Here is a 13,373-nt window from a genome sequence, read left to right on the forward strand (position 1 = left end):
AATGGTCATGCCATTCAAAGAAACAAGGCATAAAAAATACAAAGATTTTCAAACCATATTACAGCAGGAAAGAAGGAGCAATGGGTTGTGCTTGGTTTCACACTCCTGCGGGTCTAGGAGAACAAACAGGTAAGGCTCTTTTGGACACATGCAATAAACCCATATGAAAAACACGAATGAAACGACAAACATTCACAAGACACAGGAAGATAGTCGTGTGAGGACGAGTTCTCAGGTTTGGTCAATAAGTGCCACTGAAACACTACTAGGCTTCAACCGCAGTCCAGTCTTGCCACAGAAGGTGCTCTGGAAATCCTGAAACAGAGAGTGCATTTCTGCATGTTTATGAGCTGAAATGTAAGACGCTTCACTGATGGTCAGAGTACTTTCGGAACAAGACTCTGTAGCCCGATGTCAGGTATGCTTTTATAATTCTCCGCTTTTTCTTAAGCGAGTTTCATGTTTCATATTGATCTCAGAAATGATTATGTAACTGCCATATTACTTGAAATGCTTTCAGCCTCACTTTAGTAGTCTCTTTCTGGATCAGTAGGTGGTGTTTAACACTGCATTCTGAAGCCACCTTATTAGATGCATCTCTAAATAAGACTTTTCTACACTACTAAAAAGGCTTTTGTTTAAAATAATCAACTGAAGATATTTGCTCCTCCTTAAAAGCGTGTTCACACTAAGGATGATAACTTGACATTTACATTTAGCAGACGCTTTTTTCCAAAGCGACTTACAAAAGAGGACAAGCAAGTGCCATGACAAGTCTCATTTGGCCTAATGCAGTACACCAATCAAGGTTTTTTTTTTTATATAATAAATAAAAAGAAAATAGAATAAAAAAGAAAAGAGAAGCTAGTGTTAGGTTTTTTAAAGAAAACAAGCAGTAAGTAAATGAAAGGACAAAGGGCTAAAATGGCTTTTTTTTTAGAATAGAATTAGAATAGAAAGTGCTACAGTTAGAGAGTCAAATAAAGATGGAAGAGAGGTGTTTTTAGCCGATTCTTGAAGATGTTCAGATTGAGTTGGGCAGGTCATTCCACCAGAAGGGTACATTTAATGTGGAAGTGAGTGAAGGTGATTTCAATAATGTGCCGTTCACTTACAGAATGCAGGCTTCTAGAGGCACATAGGTCTGAAGTAATGAATTTAGGTAAAGGGGTGCAGAGCCAGTGGTGGTTTTGTAGGCAAACATCAATGCCTTGAATTTTATTCGAACAGCTATAGGTAAGCCAGTGCAACTTGATGAAGAGGGGTGTGATGTGCGTTCTTTACAGCTCATTAAAAATTAATCTTGCAGCTGCATTCTGGATTAACTGTTAAGGTTTGATAGAACTATCCGGAAGACCTGCCAAAAGAAGCTTGAACAAGGAGTTGTGAAGCATGTTCTGAAAGAAAGTGCCTGGGGCCTCATGTACAAAGACTTGCGTTGAATTATTACTAAAACATTGCGTACGGACAAAGCTGTAAATGTGCGTACGCAGTAAAAAAATCAGATGTATGAAACACTGCGTACGCGGAATTCCACGCATATCTCTTTGTACATCCGAATTAACGTGAAATTGAGCGCACATGCACGAGCGCAAAACCCCTCCCTGCCTCCTCCCCCGTATTAATATGGTAATGACTCCACTTTGGCAAAACCAAACGAAAAAGCAAGCAAGAGAAACTTAACAGAATGTGATTTGAAGGTGCTCCTCACCGGTAGACCGGAGAAAAACTGTTATTTGCAAGTTTGTTAAAAAAAAAAAAAAATAGAGTGGGAGAGTTTAGCTGTTAACGCAGTGGGGTCTGAACATCGCACTATGAACGAATTAAAAAAGAAATGGTCCGATGTAAAGGTGCAGGTGGAGAACAGCGGCGACTTAGCCTACGTTTCAGCGCATCAGTCAGAGTCATAGAGCGCAAGCAGATGAACATCGTTGTCTTGTAACGGTAAAATATCTTGTTTGAATAAGTGCAACGTTGTCTTTATGAAATAAACAATAGTAGGCCTATGTCTATAAAGGTTCATATAATGCCTCACCACACGGTGTGATGTTGACATAATGTGATTTAGTTTGACACAAAGCAACCTTGTCAGCTAGGTAAAATATTTTATAAGAAATTTCTATTTTGATTTTATGGTTATCTGCTGAATTTGCTGATGCTTGTAAATTACATGATGTAATTTATTAACATTTCATCATATTATATAGCCTATATAGCCATTGAGAGGGACATCCCAGTGGATCACAGTGTTGTTTGAATTAGTTTACATAAGATATATATATATATATATATATACACACACATAAGATATTTACATACCCTCTATGTATATTATCTGTATAAAAGTTATTAATACTAATTAAATATAAAATAAGAATATTATTGTGTGTTGGGTTGGGGTTGGGGGAGGGGTGCCCTTTTTTCAGTTTCAGCACATGCCCCTCAAAAGGTCTGTGCACGGCTCTGGTGCCACCGGCATTTCAGCTGCCAAATCGCCCGCTCTGCAAGTGCGAGAATGGGCATCACTGTATCTGCGCTCTTGGTCAGTTTGTGGGTTGTTGAGGGGGGTTAACAGCCACGTCTTTAATGGATAACCGCGGATTCACGTATCCAAATTGTTCTTCAGATGGCGCCTTTATAGCAATGTCCGTGCAGTCGATCGCTTGCGCTTACATTAGGATAACTGGTGATCGCTGCAAACTGCGCTTTGTTTGGCTGGTCAACTGCATGGTATGGAAATCTTATATACCTGCTAGACATGCGGATGATCCCGTCCCATACAGCTGGCATTGCACGGCTCAAAGACGACTGGCTTAACCCCGAGCGATCTGCCAGTTCCCTTTGGAAAGAACAATTTGCCAGGAAACCAAGCGTTATCAGCACCTTTAAGGGAACGGGTAATGCGTGGCTCCTCGCTGTCTCCAAATTTGGACCCAACTCAGCAAAGAGCTCCAAGAGGATAGCTCTTGGAAATCTGAAACGGCTTATAAGCCAGTCATCATCGTGGGCCAGAAAATCACTGTGATCCCTAAACGTTCCCTTCGGATTCGGCCATTGATGTATAAGGACAACATTGCCATAGACCAAGGGTTGTATACATTTGCAAATGCTTTTATATGTTCTAAATCACATAACTGGTAGAAAAATATTGTCTCAATTAACCCATTTTATCAATTATAAATTAATAGCAATGTTTTTCACATGTGTTGGTGCGATACTTTGTAGTGTGCAACTTAAAATAATTGCCTCTAGGAGTCGCCAAGGGAAATAAAACAAACACACGCACAAAAAATACACGTACGCCAGACATGGAGTTGGCGTGGATCAACGCACATTCTCACGTTAATTTCATCGTTAGTAAATCCAAACGTGAGCGTGAAATCTGGCGTACGCAAAGTTTTTGTGCGTACGCAGCGTTGATACATGAGGCCCCTGGTCTTCCTGGCTATTTTTGAAGGAGTTGTGGTTGATGTGTCTGGATGGTGAAATTGTGATAAAACGATAGGTTTGATGGAAACACAAGCAGTTCTGTCTTGGCAAGGTTGAGTTGAAGATGATGGTCCTTCATCCAGAGAGAAATGTCTGTTAGACAAGCTGACATTCGGGCAGCTGTCATCAGATCATCAGGATGGAATGAGAGGTAGAGTTGGGTGTCATCAGCACAGCAGTGATATGAACAGCCATGTTTCTGAATGACATGTAGACAGAGAAGAGAAGTGGTCCAAGAACTGAGCCCTGAGGTACTCCTGTTGCTAGATGTTGCGACTCGGATACTTCACCTCTCCAAGAAACCTTGAAGGACCTATCTGAAGGTAAGACTCAAACCACTGGTGTGCGGTTCCTGAGAAGCCCTTTGCCAATAGGTGGTTAACTGGTGGTTAACTGTGTCAAAAGCAGCAGACGGATCCAACTTTAAATATAACTATAAAGATTTAGTTCTAAAAATGGTTCTCAATATTAAAGAATAGCAGAGTCCACACCACAGCTACATAACGATAAAGGCACAGAGAAACAATATTGTTGGAATCACTTTCCAAACGATTCTTTTCCAGCTGATGAACGATAAAAACATTGACATCCAATCAGAATCAATCCTGCTATCAATAGTGTCGTCTGCTGGTGTGAACACTAAAATTGTTTTCTCTATAGTTATCTTTCTTGGTGTGAACAGGTCGTAAGAATAAATGCATCATATATGTTTGTCACAAGCATGTATGACCCACACTCATCTAAAAAGAAAACAATGAGATGATTGAGAGAACCTGCTTGAGTTGATCTCCGTGTATTTCCTGAATGTATTTGAGGAAGGCTGTGGTCCACTGCAGTGTGGTGGCTTTATCAGTGTCAGAGTAACAGAAGGGCACCAGCAGGTTCAACTCGTCACAGCACAGACGGATCCTTCTCCTGAGCTCAGTTTGTGCACAAGGATAAACAAGCTTCATGTCATCTCTGTACAGGTTAAACAGTAAGCATCTGAAACACACCCCACCTGCGATCGCGCTCCTTTCTGTTGTGCGCTTCTTTGCGCTGAGTTCGATCCGTGAGAGATCTCGTCCTGCCGCGTTTAGTTCCGGACGTATCGCCGCGCGGCTTCCGGTTCTCTGAGCCCCGTGTGAAGTTAGAGGACCTGAGAGGCCTCGTCCGGACACGGCTGATGGGGTGCACAGATTTATCCACCGCCTCATCTTCAGTCAAAAGAGAGTCAAAACAAACATGCTCTATGCTTTTCATGCCTTAAAGGAAGAGTTCACTTTCAGAACAAACATTTACAGAAACTGTCTTGTCATCCAAGATGTTCACGTCTTTCTTTCTTCAGTCATAAAGAAATTGTTTTTTGAGGAAAACATTTCAGGATTTCTCTCCATATAGTGGACTTCTATGGTGCCCTGAGTTTGAACTTCCAAAATGCAGTTTAAATGCAGCTTATAGAAGAATAAGGAATTGGAATAAGGTTCTTATCTAGCGAAACGATCGGTTATTTTCTTAAAAAAAAAAAAAAAAAAAAAAAAAAAATGTATATGCTTTTTAACCTTAAACACTAATCTTGTCTAGCTCTTCATGAACTTTGTGTCCTCCAGTTCAAGACAGTTAGGGTACGTCTAAAAACACCCATCTCATTTTCTCCTCCAACTTCAAATGGTCCTACATCAATGTTTTATCTTTTTTGTAAAGGGCATTTGATCTATGCACGTTCACTTTGTAAACACTGGGTCAGTACTTCTGCAGCGATGGAGGACCATTTTGAAGTTGGAGAAGAAAATGAGATGGGAGTTTTTCCACATACCCTAACTGTCATGAACTGGAATAAACAGTTCACGAAGAGCTAGACAAGAATTAGTGTTTAAGGTTAAACAGCATAATTTTTTTTTTTAGAAAATAACCGATCGCTTCACTAGATAAGACCCTTCTTCCTCAGCTGGGATCATTTAGAGTCCTTTAAAGCTGCATTTAAACTGCATTTTGGAAGTTCAAACTCAGGGCACCATAGAAGTCCACTATATGGAGAGAAATCCTGAAATGTTTGCTTCAAAAAAATATTTTGTTACGACTGGGGAAAAAAAGAGATGAACATCTTGGATGACAAGGGGTGAGTACATTATCTGTAAATTTTTGTTCTGGAAGTGAACTACTCCTTTAAAACCGTATGCAACAAGCCAATACACTCTCCAGTAAATATCTTACTGGATTATTAAAATGAATGGCCAAAACAATATTTATAAGAAAATGTAAACTAATATTTACTACCAGCATATTAAAGCAAGCCACAAAGATTTTTTCAAAATTTCAACTAGCAAGTAAAATTTAATTTAATCTAATTGATTGCATGATGTGCAAAATTAATGTCATCAGATTTGCCTGAGAAATTACCCCCAAAATAGCCATTATTGTGTTAAATGAGAAAAGCATGAAATGACTTAAAGGATAACTATTGCCAAAATGCAATTGTCGCAAAATCCAGCAGACACTCCAGATGGGTTTGGTGCAGAGCGAACACTGAACCGATATCTCCTTCGCTCCTTGTCATATTTACCTGATTTCAAACAAGGCCAAGGGTACAGCCTGCACTGGATGAAGTACCTCATGTGTAAAATTAAATATACATTAAATATACATCTTTCATCAGGACAATGATCAATTAGGCTTCTGCCAGGGCTGTCCCAGTTTCCTGAACCCTATCGGAAATGAGTGAGATGAACTGAAGAGGAGAAGCACCAACATGGAGATGGGAATCTAAAGGAGATTCTGGATGAAGGAACGGTCTCTGGTTTCTGTTTCATGCAGATATTTTATGCAGCGTAAATTTACAAAGATAAAGTCCTTCTGTTTTTGCTTTAAATCTTGAAATGATACATTCGAAACAACTGCTCATGGAACATGTGTGTAGCATCTTTGTTTGGGTTGTGATTAAAACGCAGTGGTTGCCTCTGATTCGAAATGGCTATGATGTTCAGGTTTAAGGCCAGTTTGCTTCTTATAGACCAAATAAACAATAAATAATTTTTTCAAAATCTGAATTGGCCATGAAAAACCATGATCGGTTCCTCACTAATTATAATTATTTTATGGATTTTTTTGTTTGCTACTTTTTCATTATTGGATCTTGGCAGCACATGATCACTGTATGGAAAAAAGTCTCCTGTGTTCCTCTGCTGAAGTAAATTCACATAGCTTTGGAACAACATGAAATAATTGTAATCTTTAGCATTTAACTCAATAAGATAACTGTTTATGTTTAAGTGAACTCACTCTTGAGCGTGTCTGCAGTTTGCTGGTCGGCGGTGTCAGTGTAAATGACCAGCGGAGCTCTCATCACAGACTCTGAGCCTCGATCTGCTCTCACACTGACAGACAGCTCTGTAGGGATGATCAGCTCTGACTGTTGAACACACTCCAGCGAGAAACAAAGGAAAGGACCACAGGTTATAACTCATAACCAGCAGAAAACAAACAGAACTACCTACACAGAACTCGGAAACAGACGTGAAGATCAGCACTCACCATTTTAAACAGACATCCTTCATCCGGATGAGTGCCTTGTATTTTCACCATCTTGTCTGGTTTACTCCGTTTCTCTATTTGAGCATGTGTGGGCATTCTTGACGTGTTTGTAGAATGACAACGTACTGATAAAAATCTGGAAGACAAATTGAGACGGTTATGAGGCAGGAATTGCAGGAACTGAACCCCTCCGACCATTTATCATTCAGGAAATGCTAATAATTATCAAAGCAAAAAGCCTGCAATTTATTCTGATGCTGTGTTCATTTACATGTAAGCTGCTCATGATCTGGTGTTTTCAGAAATGATTCAGGGGATCTGTTACCACAACTTAAATGCAAGTTAAAATAATTTAATTACAATTTTTATGTTGCAAACATTAATTTTGTTAAGTTTAGTTGATATACATGCAACATGGTACTACTCTCATATACGTGCCTCAAAAACTGTCAGGGGCGAGAACAAATTGTTGAACAAAGCAGGGCTCTATGCTTACTTTTCTTTTTAGGAGCACTGTTTTTACCTTAGTATTGGCATTTCTGGCAACTTTTTAAAAGTATGTCATCTTTTCTGTCAAATTTACATATAGCATATATAATTTAATACATTTCTAATCAAAACAACAGAATACGAATAAGTTGCTAATCAAATGAAATCAGTATTAACTAAATTAATCTGTCCTACAGAGGTGGCACAGAAGAACACAGAAGTGGTGTATTTTCAGATGTTTAATGAGGCTCAGAGGAGGCATGAGTGCAATCAAATTCAGAAACTCATGTTGAGATTAATGTTATAAATATTTAACATTTTGAAGACAGAAAAATGATTTCAATAACTGAAAAGAAAATTAAACTAAATCATTCATTCATTTGATTTGTTCGAAAGGCTGATTTATTCAGGAATAAAGCAAGTGACTGTCTTTATGAATGGGAAATGGAATCTTTTCACTAGATTTGTTTAAAAACGCATGTTCATTCACAAACGAAACACCGCTGTGTTTAAATGGAGAGACTATTTTTGATGATGAAATAGAGCAAAATCAGGCAATAGTGTTACAGTCAGACAATGTAAGTCACTTAATGTTAACTTCTTGTTTGAGTAACTGTTATAATAAATCAGTATCTCATTTACAAACTCCCCTAAAAATCATTAAAAGCTGTCACTCATCTTAGTTCATCGCAGTCTCACAAAGCTCTATTATAATGAACGGAGCTCTCTCCGCTGCACAATCAATCTCTTATTTACTCTCTCTCCACACTTGTTTATGAAAGGATTGGTGAGATATGTCTGTGATTCATTACTCAACGCACAGAAAACACAGAAACCTTTGAAGCTCCCCAAAGCACGAACACTAATACACTGATGGGGTCAGACGCACTGCTGCTCCTGAATATTTCTGTTATAGTCACAAACGTGAGTGAAATGTTTGCACTGTCTGTAAAGCAGTGATAAAGTCTACAGAGGGTCAGAGAGCTCTTCAAAAATATCTTAATTTGTGTTCTGAAGATGAACAAAGTTCTTACGGGTTTGGAACAAAATGAGGGCGAGTAATTCATTTTCATTTCTGGGTCAACTATCCTCTTAAGCTGCTTACTTTAAAACAGTGTATTCTATAAAGTACTACATAAATGAAGATGACATGACGAGACTGAAGAGCTGATTTACAACGCTGGTGCAAACATGTCCATGTTGCTATGATGTGATGCTTTCGTAACTGCTGTTTCTTAACTCACTGATGCCATTTTTGTTGTTTGTTTTGTTCATTTTGTTAAAAAACAAACAAAAACAAACTAACACTAGCTTCTCTGTTCTTGTTGTACTCTATCTATCTATTTCTAGGCCTCTAACACTAGCTTGCTTTTTCTTTTTTATTCTATTTTCATTTAATTTATTACATAATTAAAAAAAAATCTTGATAGGTGTACTGCGTTAGGCTAAATGAGTCTTGTCATAGCACTTGCTTGTCATTGCTCTTTTGTTGTTCTTGATTGCTTCCATTGTCCTCTTTTGTAAGGTGCTTTGGATAAATGTGTCTGATAAATGTCGAAATGTAAATGTCATGTAAATGCACTGAGAAAAAAGTAGCACTTTTTTTTTTAGATTTATACACCGTCTGAAAGTTGAATAAACGAGCTTTCGATTGATGTATGGTTTGTTAGGATAGGACAATATTTGTCTGAGATACAACTATTAGAAAATCTGGAATCTGAACGCGCCAAAAAATATTGAGAAAATATTTAAAGTTGTCCAAATGAAGTTCTTAACAATGCATATTACTAATAAAAAAATGCATTTTGTTAGATCTACGGTAGGAGATTTACTGAATATCTTCATGGAACATGATGTTTACTTGTATTTTTGGCTATATACTTAAGAAGGTCACATATTTATCCAAAGGCTGCTCTCAGCAGTGTGGAACTGCTTTCAAACTTTTTTTCACCTTTTAATTAAAGAACCAAAAAGATCTTCACCGTGTGTATTTACTCCAAAAATATATCATTATAAGTACAATTCCTTTTAAAAAAATGCCATGACCCTTGTAAAATCACACATTTAGTGGAGTTGTGTCACACAGTTGGCATTTTCACCTTTTCTCCAGGCAGACGCGCGCAGGTGGGCTTGGTCTCCTCTTCAGGGGCCGTGTGTGTCTCTGACGGAGCTCATCTGTCTGTTCTAGTTTGTCCAGCAGTGAGTCGGGCAGCTCAGCGCCGCGGTCAGGAGTCGTCTCACATCCCACTGCACCGCTTGACTCGGCTAGCCACAGCATCTTAATCTCCCCGATGTCCGTCGGTGCTGTATTACTGGGCTCCGGTACGGATGTGACATCTGGTCTGCACACTGTGGGGCTGTGGGGCGAGCAGGAGATACGCCTATCTGGGTCATCGTACAAGTTCTCTTCCAGGTGTGAAAGGCCCGAGCTGTCCGTCTCTGTCCCCTGAGCATCAATGTGGCTCTGAATAATGTGCTGTAAGTACTCCACCTCCGTCATTTCCATCAGGTTAAACTCTGAGCTCTGACTGACTGTGACAGACACATAATCATCTGCTGAATGTTGACTCTCACAGGCCACAGACGCACTCATCCTGAAACACATTTCAAACCATGAGTTAGATTGGCTATACAACAGATCTCTCTGCATTTTGTCTTATTGGATATCTGTTGAACTGATATAATATGACAGACATGAATATGCAGGGCTCTACAGTGCAACTACTGCGTGCGACTGTGAAAAAACGTTCAGGAGCAGCAGTGCGTCTGACCCCATCAGCATATTTGTGTTTGCGCTCAGGGGAGCTTCAAAGGTTTCTATGTGTTTCTGCAGCACTGAGTAATGAATCACAGACATATCTCACCAATCCTTTCATAAGCTTTGTGGAGCTTTGTGAGACTGCGATGAACTAAGATGAGTGACAGCTTTTAATGATTTTGTAAATGAGATATTAATTTAATACAACAGTTCAATAAACAAGCTAATATTAAGTGTATTTCATCGTCACAAATAGTTTAAAACAAGTCACAACTGAGCCGCTGCACATCAAACACAGCGGCGTTTGGTTTATGAATGAATATTTGTTTTTAAACGAATCTAGTGAAAGATTCAATTTCCCATTCATAAAGACAGTCCCTCAAATGAATGGATTATTCAATAATTAAATCAGTACAGGTAGTTTTAGTTTCATTTTAAAGTATCTTTTCAGTTATTTTTATTTCTAATATTTCTGTATTCAAAATGTTATATTTAAAACATCAATCTCAACATGAATTTATGAATTCAATCACACTCATGCCACCTCTGAGCTTCATTAAACATGAAAATACACCTACAAGACACTTCTGTAGTACAAATTAATTTAGTTAATACTGATTTTATTTGATTGGTAACTTATTTTTCTACTTGTTCTTTTACTTTGACAAAAGATGATATACTTTGAATAGCATTATAAAAATGCCACTACAAAGGTAAAAACAAAACTCCCCTGTAAATCACTTAAAGGAGTCAAATATCACCTAGGAAGGCGATTTTTAATCAGATTTTTTGATTATTGTTTAGAATGTGCTCCTGGAATTGATTGAAGTGAGAAGTACAAGTGCTCCGAAAAAGAAAAGTAAGCTTAGAGCCTGTTTAAGCTATGTAAAAGTAAGCTAGTGCCTAATCATGTTTCTAACATGGTTAGCAAGTTGACTTTCATCCATAACTAAAATTACTATAGTTTCTATTCATATATCATAATTACTGCAGTAAAATATCCATCAATTTACACTAGTCTTTTAAAAGACATCTCTTACTGATTTGCTATATTTCACCGTAGCAACAATAACAGTACAACATAAACCCATTTTCTTAAAAGTAAAGCTGAATTTATAATACTACTTTTAACCGAAACACTTCTGGTAGCTATAGCTTAGCTTGTTAGCATCATGTCCGTCAATACAGCCCACACTCGACCGAGTTTCCCGCCCTCACATCCCGGATCTAACGACTCTATCTCTGTCATTAGTAAGAGTATTAATGATGAATGATATCTCCAGAACACGAGACACACGTAGATTGTAAAAACAATAACTGAAGTCAAAAGTGATGAAGGGCTTACCTGAACCACAACTGCTCAGACTAAACTAAACTAAACTCAGGTCACCACCAGACCATCGTGCGTCGCTTGGCGTCGTTGGTGACGTCACGCTCCCGCTGGCATCTTACTTTGTGAGTGTTTTGTTTTTGTTTTTTTGTTAGTAAATATCACATTAAGACCATTGTTAAAGGCCCAGTGGTGCGATCTGTTTCAGGAGGGCAAGCTACACATCAGACCCGTATGGTGCCAACCGTTCTGGATGAAAGCCGCACAGAACGCTGTTTTTCCCGCAAACGCCGCAGGACTCGCGCTCCGACGATTACCTTCAATGTCCGCTTTTGATTTTAGCAAATCATTTTTGATCGAATGCAAACATGAGTCTGTTCTTGAATCCAGCCCCGCAAGAAAAAAAAGCGATCTACCCGAGGAAAAGACCTGATCATAGAGGGAAGCTGTATTTTAAAACATTTAAATACAGAAACAAACATGTAACGTTAGTAACTTACAGCGTCTTCTTGAAACACAAAATGATCAATAGATTGTCAAGTTGTCAGAAGCAGCTCACACTAACATGATCTCTTTAGTTGAAAATATGAATGTATAGCTATATGGGGGATTCTATAATTGGAGATTAATTGGTGTGTAAAGTTTTTTTTTCAAAGGGTTAATTTGTTAAATATTTTAATAATGTGTTACTCATTGCTATGGATTACAAAATGCTACAGCCCATAACTGTATAATAACTTCTGTAAAAATCGTTGTAAATAGCTGAAAATCCATGATTTCTTGTTGTCTGAATTAGACAGTTGTAATATTGCTTAATTAATTTTTTTATAAATGTATTTTTTCTTTTACAATGTGTCAGTAAACCTTGCGTCAGTCTCCCACAACTAAAATACAGTCTCTTTCCTTCTGAAGCTCTCTCTGAGAAAACATTTGAATCTAAGTTTACACCAAGAGTAGGCTATAATATATCAAAAGGAAAGCTAGTTTTTTTGATCACACTTTGTGTTATTTAAGACTTTTAATCATGATTTCATTAGTGTCATGTGCTCCTAGCATTTATGCTTTTACAAATAATAAATAAAATGGCCATTTCTGTTAGCATCAATCTCTGTTAGCAAGGTAGAATAGCAATGCTTACAATGCGCTCACAGAACTGACAGGCCACAGGATAATTCTGTTACTATAAGGGTCAACTCTGTTTATGAACTATTTTCATAAAAAAATAAATAAAATTGTTTAAAATCTCAAACATTATTGATGTATTTTTTGCACCCTTATGATATGTATTTTATTTTTTACTGTATATTGTATACATTTTCAGATTAAAACTGTTCCAAGTGGACGGTTCTGAGAAGATATTGGTATTTTTAAAGTTATTTTAAGGTATGCATAGGTGAAATATTATCTTATTTTGACAAGTGTTGTAATGTAAGGACTGTTTGTCTAATGAAACAAGGATTTTTCCTGTTATGATTTATTATGTCTACACATTGCCTTATTTGTCCATAACAGAGTTGACAATACCATAAAGACATCTGTTTTTCATTAAAAGTAAAAAAAGGAAGTAACTTGTGTTTGGCGAGCACTGAAGTATTAAAATTAAGTATGTTTTAAATAAGATACTGGAAGAAAATGATGTTAGTTAACAGTTTTTCTGAAATGCCAAATCTATCTCCAATTATATAATCACCCATATGTTATCTATACTTTACTATAAACATACTGAGTCTATATATATACACAGTGTGTGCAGAATTATCGGGCAAGTTGATATTCTGGTCTAAAGGACATTTTACC

At 37.7% G+C, this 13,373-nt stretch overlaps 1 protein-coding gene across 1 annotated transcript; it reads right to left on the bottom strand.

Moving 5' to 3' along the window:
- Window positions 1-51: 51 nt before the first annotated feature.
- Window positions 52-10,081, bottom strand: LOC141291436 (uncharacterized). The gene is made up of 6 exons (XM_073823600.1): window positions 9,588-10,081; window positions 7,000-7,135; window positions 6,748-6,889; window positions 5,934-6,031; window positions 4,263-4,685; window positions 52-315 (listed from the first exon to the last, which is right to left on the bottom strand). The coding sequence occupies exons 1-6, from the start codon at window positions 10,079-10,081 to the stop codon at window positions 232-234; spliced, it is 1,377 nt and encodes a 458-aa protein (XP_073679701.1). The 3' UTR covers window positions 52-231.
- Window positions 10,082-13,373: the final 3,292 nt, after the last annotated feature.

This window comes from Garra rufa, chromosome 18 (assembly GCF_049309525.1).
Source record: "Garra rufa chromosome 18, GarRuf1.0, whole genome shotgun sequence".
Classification (NCBI taxonomy): domain Eukaryota; kingdom Metazoa; phylum Chordata; class Actinopteri; order Cypriniformes; family Cyprinidae; genus Garra; species Garra rufa.

Bases quoted from the DNA above. Each gene is read 5' to 3' on its own strand.
- LOC141291436 (XM_073823600.1), bottom strand. From the start codon at position 10,081: ATGAGTGCGTCTGTGGCCTGTGAGAGTCAACATTCAGCAGATGATTAT. The intron at 7,136-9,587 runs GTGAAAATGCCA...TTTGTCTTCCAG, and splicing joins CGCGTCTGCCTGGAGAAAAG to ATTTTTATCAGTACGTTGTC. The intron at 316-4,262 runs GTTCTCTCAATC...TCTCTGTTTCAG, and splicing joins ACGGAGATCAACTCAAGCAG to GATTTCCAGAGCACCTTCTG.